The 13,021-nt window shown below is 35.2% G+C and overlaps 1 protein-coding gene across 1 annotated transcript in view; it reads left to right on the forward strand.

Annotated features, from left to right (window-relative positions):
* Nucleotides 1-13,021, forward strand: part of LOC137387971 (uncharacterized) — a 40,552-nt gene that overhangs the window by 18,393 nt on the left and 9,138 nt on the right. The window contains exons 13-20 of the mRNA XM_068074487.1: nucleotides 1,785-2,005; nucleotides 4,316-5,189; nucleotides 6,716-6,928; nucleotides 7,964-8,114; nucleotides 8,921-9,165; nucleotides 10,132-10,234; nucleotides 10,784-10,990; nucleotides 11,532-11,633. Of these exons, the coding sequence (XP_067930588.1) occupies nucleotides 1,785-2,005; nucleotides 4,316-5,189; nucleotides 6,716-6,928; nucleotides 7,964-8,114; nucleotides 8,921-9,165; nucleotides 10,132-10,234; nucleotides 10,784-10,990; nucleotides 11,532-11,633 (2,116 nt within the window). The remainder of the gene's footprint in view (nucleotides 1-1,784; nucleotides 2,006-4,315; nucleotides 5,190-6,715; nucleotides 6,929-7,963; nucleotides 8,115-8,920; nucleotides 9,166-10,131; nucleotides 10,235-10,783; nucleotides 10,991-11,531; nucleotides 11,634-13,021) is intronic.

The raw sequence follows: 13,021 nt of genomic DNA on the forward strand, positions 1-13,021 counted from the left end.
GATTAACACATGGCCTCATCTGTTGAGCAAAAGTATAACAGTGCATTTAGTTGGTCAAAGGCTTTTGTCATCACCAATTGTTGATTACTCATAGCTATATAATTAATATTCTGACAATATTTCAGACATATAGAAAACCCAGGAGGATGTCAGGTCAGGCTGGTTGAGGCAAATTCTTTATCGGTCGATTTATTTTTGTCAAAACAACACACGGTGTGGTTTTGACAAAAAGTGTTCATGTGGTGAAACGACACATGGTGTTGTTTCACCACATGAACACTTTTTGAATTCCGGCTCCTGTTGCAATTTATCAAGTTTTTCAAGATGTTGGTTTTTAAAATATGTTAATTGATCACAGCTACTGTACCAAATTAAAGACAAGCAATGCTTTTAATATACAATACATGTACTTTAAAAATAATAAAGGTCTAAGATCTATGTTGTGCACTGCAGATAAATTATTCAATAAATGCTTATATGACTTGGCTTCAAATGTTTTAAAAATAAAGCTGGCAGAGCGCCTGTGGGCGGATGGGGACGGTGATGCTACTAGTGCTCGCTCATCTGTGTGTGTGCCCGCGTGTGTGTAGGAGAACTATACTAGCCATGTCATATGTCTATCTTATTCATAGACTGTGCTCTATGTCAGTTTTTATTCACTGATTAGCTTGGCAACTGTGTTTTTGAACCACAATAAATAGATGTGAATGTAGACTTTCATAACTAAACATTTGTGAATATGAGTATAATGCAGATATGTATGTTACTTCACAACGAGTGTGTTTGAAATATACTATATATAATAATATATTATATATATTAATAGATAATATACTATAACCTATTATTTTTACTGAATGTGAAAACCAGTTTCTTTTAACCACAACCGTCTTTTTGTTGTGGTTAAAAGAAACTATCTTTTAACCACAACAAAAAGACTTATTTCTATTTTTATTATACTTATATTCTGTAAACACTTTTTTTGTCAACAGCATATTGTATGATTAATGATTTGATGTATATTTGTAATTTTATATTTTGATGTTTTAACATCAAATTCAAAAAAATGACTGCAACAAAATGATGTTGTCATGTTTGAATAGTCTTATTTGTCTCAGATGTAGATGATATCTTTATTTGCTTGGAATTCTAGCATGTGTTCCTATCATCTTCACTGGTTAGACATTTTTAGCACCAGCATAGCTTCATGAGCCTACGGAGTCTCTATGTTTTCTAACGCTTCTCTAAGTGATAAAAGGAGGCTATTTAATGTAATCAGTGCTGTTCGGTTTGTCATGAGAGATTCTCAGGTGTAATAACTATGCTCATAATTATTCCAAAATGTTGCAGGTTGGTTGAGTGACGCAGATGCTTGTGTGCCTGTCTGTCAAGCACAGTGTTCGAGTTTTGTTCCTGTGTGGTACAATCATGGCGCAGGTGTTAGCTTGCCAGGTGGTGAGGCTGAAAGTAGTGGGTTTGAATCCCATACAATACAATCTTTTTCCAAGCTCCAACCATGGCTTTAGTTGGTCGGACACAGCTCTTATTATAGTAAAGATGATTATTACTAGCAGTTAGTCCAGTTACTATCGCATACTTTTTCATTAATCATTGTTTTAAATATAATCTACTGTCTCCTGCTTAATGTTGTTATACTGTCTAAGAACATATAAATTGGTGTCAATCGAAAGTGGTAGGCAACAAATGAAAGTGAAACTCTTGTGAAAGGCTAGGATGCTGCCCTGCCCCTCCCTTGTATCATCAGGCATGGTCTTGGTTTGCAGATTCATCCAAAGTCTGTTGCATCTGCAGACAAAGGAGATGTTCAGCCTGTGTCTCAGGCAAAATGCAAAGATATGGAAAGTTTGCAAGCAAAAGCTCTTAGCAGTTATGAAATGGTTAGGGAGCTGGCTGACTGGGCGACTGGTGCAGAGTCTTTGCTGACTGCTATGAATAATGGGAGTGGGGATAATGAACACGGCAGCGCTATGTTATCTAAGAACAGGTAATCATAAACACTGTTAGACTGAAGCCATCTCCATCGTTTTCGAGGTTCAGCTTTGTAGTTTCATCTGTGATACAGCTTTGTAGTTTCATCTGTGATACAGATCTTCTGAACAACTTCTCTATTAACTGTCCTATATGTAAGTTTAAAAAAAATGAATTTAGACAATAAATTATTTTTCACTTATTAATGCTCTTGCTGCTGCTTTTTTGACCTACATATATATATCTTTGTAACTTTTTATTTGTGAATGTTTTAAAAATGCTGTAAATTCTCATGTATAAGATGCCACCATTTATAAGCCACACCCAAACTTGGAAGGTTATTTTTTAAGTAACAAGGGTACAGCGTGTATAAGCTGTGCTCTGTCGTTTTTCCATTCATTTAATACATTTAATTCAACCTAGCTACTTGAGTCATTCGCTAAGACTACCGGCTGTCTATCGTCACATTCAGGCGTTGGCTGATGAGGTGGCAATTGAGCAATGAGTGTTGTCATCTTTTGCGGAGATGCATTGCGCATTCAGTAAATTACTCTACAGTAATTAAGTGCCAAATCAGCGAGCACATTTTGTAATGCGTGTTATCGAAAAGGGCAAAGTAGGACGCCGCGTTTAAATTTAAAGTTATGAACGTAGCTTTGAAAACTACCAACCAAAATGCTGCCACAATTGCTTTAATGGAAAGCAACCCAACGAATGGAATCCAAAGCTGCAGATTTGACAGTGACAACGACTAATGACCTCATTACATTAGTACAAGTACTGGATATTTCCTACTATCTTTTGTTAAATAAATAATTTTTTAGCATTTGCACATTTCCACAGATAATTCAAATTGTATTAATAATTATTATCAAACATCTTATTTAAATTTATTGATATTTTATATAATTCTTTTAAATATTTTCTCTATATATGTTCTTTAGTTATATTTATATCTTTTCAATAAACAGTCAAACATGGATAACTCGAACTTCACGGGACCAACCGAAAGTGTTCGAATTATCAGAGCATTCAAGTTATCAGAGCACTGTCACAAGTCCATGTATTTACTTATTTATTAGTAGATACATGTACATATACAAACTATAATATAAATCAAAAGCACAAATGGCTTGTTTCAAATTAAATGCTTCTAACGTAAAGTTTAAAACGTTTTTATTAAAAAGTATAGAGATTTTTCTATCACATGAGATTGGTTTGTTGTTTGAGGTGATGTTATTGCCAGGACGTTTTTTAGATTGACATTGGCATAACTTGATCGTTGTTGAAATGCTCAAAAGAAAAGACATCTTTTTCTTTTGAGCGTTTTACTCACGATCAATTTTACCGATTTTTCTTGAAGTTTATGCAAAGATTACCTTACTTTACCTGGGATTCGTTAAGAGCAACACTCCGAGTCAGTTCAATTAGAAGTTTTACGAGGTTTTACGGTACATTGTATATCATTCTCTCTTTTTGAATGGATACTTATTGAATGTACACACGTATTCTGTGTTTAGGTCAAACGATGAATAGTTTTTTTTAGCTAAGACAACGTATACGTTTAATTACAACAATTTTTCAGACGTTTTGAACATTCAACATTCCGACGTTGATTCAACACGGAATCAACGTCGGAAAACTATTCATCGTTTGACCTAAACACAGAATACATGTATGTTCAATAAGTATCCATTCAAAAAGCGTGAGTGATAGTGATATACAATGTACCGTAAAACCTCGTAAAACTTCTAATTGAACTGCCTCGGAGTGTTGCTCTTAACGAATACCACTTTCCTTGCTTCCGAAGGGCGATAGCTAAGCGGATGTTTGGTATAAATCAAATTTCACCAAACCTTTAGAAAAGTCGTTGACAAAAATATTTTGCCGATAGTGGTAATAACAACGCTTATGAATTACGGAAAGATGAGGTTTACCTCTATGGCTTGGAATAAAGTGATTTTCTAAAGCGATAACAACCGTTTTGGTAGCCATTGGGCAAAAAACAGTTCGAGTTAACAGTGTTGAGTTCGAGTTATCTATAGCAATTTATCATTACGTGGGAACGGACCATTACGTGGGAACGGACCAAAGAAACCGTTCGAATTAACCATGTGTTCGAGCTATCCGTGGGCGAGTTATCCATGTTTGACTGTATATAACTTTAGGTTTCTCACGTGACAGAACCTTGACCCGAATATAGTGAGAAGTTTGCTGGTATAATTTTAGCCTGGGTGCTTAGGCCTTACCCCAAACTGTTAAACAGAATTTTAACTTTACAGGTGCGACTCATACATGAGAATTTACAATATTTTTGCTTTTTTAGTATTGCGTCTGCAGAGAAAATTGAAAGAGATTTGGTTATCAAATCTTCTTCGCCTGTCAAACTACGCAGTCAGACTACAAAATCATCTAGTTTGGAAAGTTCATCGGGTGATGGACTCAAACCTGTTGAAGAGTCAGCCGTTTCTGAGAAGGTCAGAGGGCAGTTAATGGTAGACTTGCGATCTTATCCTCCAACACCAATGGATGCAACATCTACTGTTCCAAAAACAAAAACTCCACCAGCTGACTGTTCAACTACCAATAATTCTTTCAGTCATGTGGGTAAAGATCATCTGTCATTTGGCTGCACGGTCACTAAGAATGAGTCACAGAATTTTCCAATCAAAGAGGGCTTGTCGTCTAACTGTCCAATCAAAGAGGACGTGCCATCTAAATATCCTATCACGGTGAACATTTCATTTGAGGAATTGTGTCCTGCAAGCATGCCATCTTCTCAAAGGCCAGTAACAGAGGGTAAATCATGCGTTTCAAACTCATTGTCAGGTGACTCTGCAGAAAATATAGGGATGGCAAATTCAGCAGATGCGCTTGCTGCCAAGATCCAAACCACTTGTTCAGCTCCACTTGCAGTTTCAGTAAATTCTTTGGAAGCCAAAGAAGATCCTTCTCACAGCGACTCACTTCATGATGTGAGCGCTGTGGTCTCTGATGTAGAGACGGTATTGCCGTCACCAGCTGTCATCCTGCAACCTGCTGACACTGTAACATCTTTGGCTAATCAGAATATTTCTGATGACCAACAAGAGAATAGAGACGATTCCAATGCTGATGACTCACCAGGTATTTGCAGTCCGATTATGTCTGGACAGGGCAGCCCTCAATGCTTGCTTTTTCCTCCAAACTGCAGTGGAACGGTGAGTCATTATTTTAGGGTTTATTTGTGGATGTTTTTTTAAACTTCCCACAGAGACAAAAGTGTTTTTGCTTTTTAAAATTTTGAATGCCACAATATCCATACTGTGAAAATTAAAATATTCAAATCATCGTTTCATTTCGATTTACATCAGTTTTCACCAATATTTTATTATATAAAAAAATTTACATTTTTACATTACTACTTCGTTGCACTGGGGTTGCACTACCTATTATGATGTTTCAAGGTTGATGGTTCTGGTGTGCCTAACAGGTTGCTTCAAATTTGGAAGGAAGTAAATAAAAATGGCCACGGGTCACATGACTTGTTGTAAACCAATCAGATTTGGTATCATTATATAGCTAAAATATTACTGTTTCTGGCCTAAATAGAAGTTTTCTACTGAAACGAGTATTCATGGTAGGGCGACTCTATAAACTGTTGTTACATGTATGCCACACTGGGTGCTGTGTGGCTTAAATGATCTGGCACACCTTGCTTGGGTGAACCTTTTCAAGGTATTGATAATTGTGTTCAATTTGACTTCATCAAACAGCTTTACTGTTAATCTTTCGCGAGAGAACAAACGTTTTGGTATAATGTAGATAGCTTCATAACACCACCTTTCTTCAAGTTACAAGCCAAGGTGAAAAAAAAGTTTCACTTTGGCTTTTGACTATAGTTCATCCAAAAAGGCTGTTCAAGAAGCAATCTGTTCAAATTTCGTACTCAGTTTTCCAATGCAAATAGTCTAAATAATTTTATTAGTTCCGGGACTATATAACACAACTTTTAAAGCACTTTGACATTATTTTACACCAGAAACTGGTTATTAAGAGAGCAGATAATATATAATGTACACTGAAATTATCATAAATTAATAGAGTAGGCTAGGCTAAAAAATATATTGCTGTGTCTGTATCAGCTGGTACTCCAGTCTTGTTTTTCCGAGTCTGGTGTGAAACAAAAATGTGTAGATTGTGTTAATCTAAGAAATTATAAAAGTAAAAGAAGGCTTTAACACATTACATAAAACACAACATACTGTGAGTAGTTCGTAAGCAACAATAAATGGTATGATTGTAGTTAGCAATTGAATACTAAAGAGAAAGAGATAGTGTGTGCCAGCTAGGAACCAAGCCTTGTCGTCGGATTTCTTCGGTTCATTTCTAAGATGCTTGAGTTTTGAATTTTTGTTGGGCGTCGAACATAAAAAACGTCAAATCTTTTTTTGAGCGCCAATTTGTTTGAAATCTGAAGCTTCAGAAATCGTGATTGGCCTGTACTATGATATCAATATCTAAGCTTCAAAATTGTAACGGGTACTTTCTGCATTTCTGCTGCCATAGTTTATCAAATCTACGTAGGAATGTAGGAGAACTGAGTTGTAGTCGAATGTGTGATTTCAGCTGTAACAACTACTGGGTGGGAAACTTAATTGCTTGGTTTTTCATTGGCTTCTTTGCTGCCTATATTCGCTTGGATAGTATTGGTACTCTTAAATATTATGCATTTGCCTTTTTCTAGACCCTAGTTCCAGAACAAGTATTAGAAATAACGCAAACAAATGAGCCAAAGCCAGTGATCATGTCCTATATAAATACTCCCACTGACTTCTACGTCAATCTGTGCAACACGGAAGCAGCTGACCATTTTAATAAGCTCGATGAACTTGATGATTACTATAAGAGGGTGTATAATACCATGCTAAGATCTATCGTGGCCGACTACAAGGCTCAGGTGAAATTGCATCGTTTCTTGCATCCTCAAATGGTTGTTTTAACAACAACTGTATTATCTTGTCACCTGCCATCTTTGTCACTTGCCATCCTTGTCACTTTTCACTCCTATCACCTTCAGCGGCGGTCATCATGCTTTTTACCTCCAATTTCTGTCATTTTGCTTAACTTTCACCGTCTAGGCTTTTTCTCTTCTTAAACTAATACCTTTCATTGCTCTAAGTTTCTTTGCTTGTCGATTTTTTATTGTTGCTAGTTGCCTGCTGTTTCTATTCATTCTAAAATTGCTATTTTTCTTACCAGCCAGCTCATATTTTCCCCTTTTCTCATTATCATCTAGCATGCCATTTTTCCCTGACTGTCGCTTAAGAGATCTGGTCACATAATTGCTTTTTACCAATCCTGATTAATGTAGATTTATAGAAGCTGTTAAAAAAATTCTTTTTTTAGTTCACAAATAATTTTACAAGCATTATTTTGAATATTAAATAAATTGTCTTTTCTTCTACACTTTAGTGTTGTCCAATAAAATCTGAATAACTTAGTCTAGTGAACTTGATGAAGCACAATATTATATAGACATCTCTGTACAGGGAAAAAGAGGCGATGCTCCAGTAGCAGCCATTGTTAGGTAGTTTCGCTCATCACTTTTTTATCACTAGCTCAATATTTCCTGTGTTTCTGGGCAACAAAAGTCTGAATGTACTCCTGCACTATTCACTGGCACTGAAGTAACTATAGTCTTTTTTTTTAATATATTGAAGGCAGGAGATTCGTGACGATTGCTTCATGTGCTGTGTACTCAGATGGTAACCCTTTATACTCGTCACACCTTTACTAATACAGCTCGTGTGCACTTTGCTTTATGGACATATCACCTTGATTGGCCATAATATTCTTTGCTTGTTTTTTATCGCCTGTCATTTTTCCAACTATTAACCACTTGCAATGCTTGTTGACATCATGTCGAGGATTGTCTGACCTTGTGTTAGTGTATTTTAGTGTCATTCATAATTGTGTGTGTTATATGTTGCAGGTCGGGGACTACTGTGTTGCGCAATCGGATCAGTTCAATGCCTACTACCGAGCAGAGGTGCTTGATTTTAAGGACGCAAAGGATATTCTCATCAATGATCTGGTTGTCCAAAAGAAACACAAGTCTGTGAAAGTTTTCTTCATTGACTATGGTGCGGCTACTACGCAGTTTTTATACATTACCGTAAAACCTCTATTTGTGCGGCAAATTTATTTGAACGCTATTTCTATCAGATTGCCACTTGCCATGGTTTTAGTTACGGTGTGCCTGAGAAGATCGATCGTCACAATCATCAGAACTACATTCTGATTCGAAGTCACTAAGGTTTAAATCCGATCTATTGTTTTCAGATTCGTCCATAAGGTGGTTTACAACCTGATATGAAACCTCAACACCTTTTGATGAACGACGAAAATACTCTTTAGGAACGCCATATGATGTAATAGCAGCCATTATTACTGTGTATCGAAGTCCATTTTCTAACTTCAAAGCTTTATGGTTTTTTCATAAAACTTTGAAAGCAACACCATTGAAATAATTCCTAACTGTATCTAGCTAAAATGTTTTACTCCAAGTAGTTCCTTGTTTAACTCTGTCTGATACTTTGACTTATATATGAAAAACAGTTTAGCAAGAATGCTGAGGTCAACAACATTAATATTACTCTGCCAGAAGGAGATTGCAAAATGTAGGCAACTTTAGCATTCCTTCATCCGTAAAAGGACTAAATTTATCTTCCTAAAATTCTGACCAGCTACTTGAAAAATAAATCACCACCCTCTATTTGAATGCCACCTTTAATAGAACACTACTATAAGGGAAGGGTTAAAAAATACAGCGCCATGGCATTCAAACAGAGGTTTTACGGTAATTGTAATAGTGCAAGGATTTGTTTCTTTGCTGATCATGTATCTTTCGTTACTCATTAGCTTCAATCTGAAATACTCTCATTGACAGGCAGCAGCGAGTGGGTATCTGATGACGCAATCTTTCCTCTTATGCCGCAGTTTGGAAACATGCCTCCTTTAGCCTGGCACTGCTCACTCATAGATGTCTACCCTCTGGAGGGTTGCAAGGCGGAATATTCCGGAGGTTGGGATAAGGAGGCTGTGGCAGCCTTCAAGTCACTGATTCAAGAGGGTGGGGCTTGCAAAATATACATTGCCAATCCAAGGACGAAAATGCATAATGAAACGCTTCAGGTTTGCTTGCCTATATCTTGGTTTTTTATTTATTTGGATCAAAAGGAAATATGGAGTTGATTCTCTCAGTGTACCCTTTATGGGAGTGCATTCAAATTCTGTAGGTAAAGCGTTTTTGCTTGTTTCATACAGTGCTTTTAGCATTAGTACTGTTTTCATCTTTTTGTGTGAATTGAAAATGCCAATACTGTATTTACTGTTTTTGTGATATTGAAATAAGTTATTCGCTCAATTTAGTCACACAATATATACATGTACGTGTACATATATACATGTACATCTATACATGTACATATACATATATACATGCACATATTTACATTTACGTATATATATATATCTTCGTATACGTACATCTACGAATGTATATCTATGTATATACATCTATGTATATACATATAAGTATATTATAAATATCGATGTATGTAAATCTGTGTATATACATCTACGTATATGTATATACATGTAAGTATATATCTATGTATATATATCTACGAGCAGAATTCCCAGCATTGCACGAGTATTAAAAATCAGCTTATAAAAAGTGGCAAGTAATGCAGTTGCCTGCTACTTATTATTAGCCTTGCACATTGTCAATGGATAATTTGAGCAAGCTAATATCCGAATAGCCAAACTTACCAATAAGAGCTGTGAGAGCAAGCTTTAGTGACATTGTGTCGTAACGTAATGCAGGTAACCCGCAGAAATCTGTACAAACTCCCGGGTCTCCTACCAGAGATCTGGGTGACAATCAAGTCCCAAGTCTCTTACCAGAGACCTGGGACTGGATTGCCAACTTACAAAGTTATCCTTACAGTCGGTTAATAATTTTGTCAATTTCTGTTAAAGTTATCTTTGCTGTATAATCACCATATGTACATATAGAGCCTGGCTGTTTTCACAGTGTAGTCACCTCCCCAAAGATTATTCTTACAGTCTAGTTATTACGTGTACATCTGTCAACAGGTTCTTCTTCAAACAACAGATAAGGAGTTGTATGTGAATGAGGAGCTGGTCAATCAAGGAGTCGTCCGCTCACTATATTTGCAGGGAGAAAGTTCTGTAATTGGTAAATTTCTCTGATTTAGTCTCCAACACTCATTCACCAGGTTCCACATTATTATAGTTGATAACATAGCAGTATTGTTGTGGTAAGTGTACAGTTACACCCTAACATATGAAGGTAGTTTTTCTATATATTGACTTCGTCTGTCGAACTCATTATATATGCTAGAGCAATTATTCTTATAAAAATATCGTATTTTTTGCTTAGTTTATTACAAAGGAAACAACAATGATGAATACTTCAAGTAATTGCACGTTGAATTAAAATGAAAAAATTATATATCTACAAATTCTATATACAGAAAATCAAATCTAAAAACTTACATTACAAATAGGAACCAAATTAAGAGAAATTTTGGACGTTCTAAAATTAAAAATTATTATCAATGTCAGAACAAGCATTTGCTCAAACTTTATGTCATACATTAAAAAATTCATATAAAGAGGTGATTGAAAGTCGAGGTTTGACTATATGTTGTAGTTTTCATATCTTTTTGATAAGTGACAGATGCATCTGTCACTATATGCCCAAATATCTCTTATTAATCTTTAGAAAACTCAGCTCTGCTTGATGAGAGAACACAGGATGACTTGTCACAGCCAGATAACCCAGCTCAGGCTGAAGCTGAACACGAGATGGTATCACATTCACGAGTTGATGAGATTGATGAATGGAACCCAATGTCAGATGACTTCTTCTCTCACAGTAACATGTTCAGTTTAAACCCGGATGACGCTGAAGTTATTCTCACAGGATACAGTAAATATCTGTCATTAATCACAATTCTTAGCGAACATTTAGCATATTAACATAATGTTTATATATTTATGTTACTAGCAGAGCAGCTTGTACTAGCAGCGAGTATATCTAGTACTAACTGAGAGTATATCTAGTGCTAGCAGAGAGTATATCTAGTACTAGCTGAGAGTATATCTAGTACTAGCAGAGAATGTGTCTAGTACTAGCAGAGAATATATCTAGTACTAGCACAGAGTATATCTAGTACTAGCAGAGAGTATATCTAGTACTAGCGGAGAGTATATCTAATACTAACAGAGAGTATATCTAGTACTAGCTGAGAGTATATCTAGTACTAGCTGAGAGTATATCTAGTACTAGCAGAGAGTATATCTAGTACTAGCAGAGAGTATATCTAGTACTAACAGAGAGTGTTTAGAGTACTAGCAGAGAGTATATCTAGTACTAGCAGAAAGTGTTTAGAGTACTATAACTAACCAGGGTCTAGTTAGAAGTGATATAGGTTATTTCACTTGTAAAATCTTTTCTTTGTTTCTTGCAGAGTCAATTGAGCCTTCAAGAGCTCCTTGCAGGCAATACGTAAAGAAAGGTTACTGCACACGAGGAGAACGCTGTCCCTATGAACATACTGTGGAGAGAGAAGGTTTGACTTCTATTATTTACATCTTATTGAATAATTGGTAGTTGCGGAGGATGATGGCACCATTTACTATAAGGCAATTGACTAGCTGCACCTACTTGTTACTGTTGTATTTGTTGCTTAGCGACTATATTGTGCGAATGACTTCTCATTGGAAGAGCCTTCGTGTTTATCAGGTGCGATATAATCTGCAACCCAATTTGGACCACATGCTATAGTAATTTCAATGCTTGCCATTATATACAACAACAAAAAACATTCATGTCACATATGGGGTACGTGGCTGCTGTTAAATGCTTGGAAATCATGTGAAGGCCTTACATATTTATGAGGCATTAATGCTCATCTAAAATCCAATCCAGCGCAGTTACAAAATGAATTGGTGTCAAATATGTTAGTCTAAGTAGGTCCTTAAAAGAGAAAACTACATGTACTTGCAGTTGAGAGGGTCTCAGCTGCTCTCCTCTCCATAAGATAAAGGATATACAGTCATACCTTGACATGCAAGCTTTAGTGCTAATGTTTATTGATTTATGATTTCATCTTATATAATGAAATCTACAAAATTTGAATTTTTTTGTTTTTAATAATCAATACAAAAAGTGATTGGATGACAAATTTGAAAATGCACGATGTTTACAGCTTTATAAAAACAGTTACAAGTTTATGTTACCATGTGTAGAGTATTGATAGCGTTTTGTGGTGTTTAAATGTGAATTTTATATTGTATCTCTAAAACATATAACACTCTTAACTTATGACACTATTAACATATAACACTATTAACATATGACACTATTACCATATGACACTATTGACATATAACACAATTAACATATAACACTATTAACATATGACAATATTACCATATGACACTATTAACATATAACACTATTAACATATGACACTATTAACATATAACACAATTAACATATAACACTATTAACATATGACACTATTACCATATGACACTATTGACATATAACACAATTAACATATAACACTATTAACATATGACAATATTACCATATGACACTATTAACATATAACACTATTAACATATGACACTATTAACATATAACACAGTTAACATATAACACTATTAACATATGACACTATTACCATATGACACTATTAACATATAACACTATTAACATATGACACTATTAACATATAACACAATTAACATATAACACTATTAACATATGACACTATTAACATATGACACTATTACCATATAACACTATTAACATATAACACTATTAACATATAACATTATTAACATATAACACTATTAACATATGACAGATCTCAGAACATGTTGACTTCTTATTGTCACCATTATTGTGTCTATAAAATATTAATGGGTAAATATTTTCTATTAATATTAA

This window comes from Watersipora subatra, chromosome 2 (genome assembly GCF_963576615.1).
Source record: "Watersipora subatra chromosome 2, tzWatSuba1.1, whole genome shotgun sequence".
Classification (NCBI taxonomy): Eukaryota; Metazoa; Bryozoa; class Gymnolaemata; order Cheilostomatida; family Watersiporidae; genus Watersipora; species Watersipora subatra.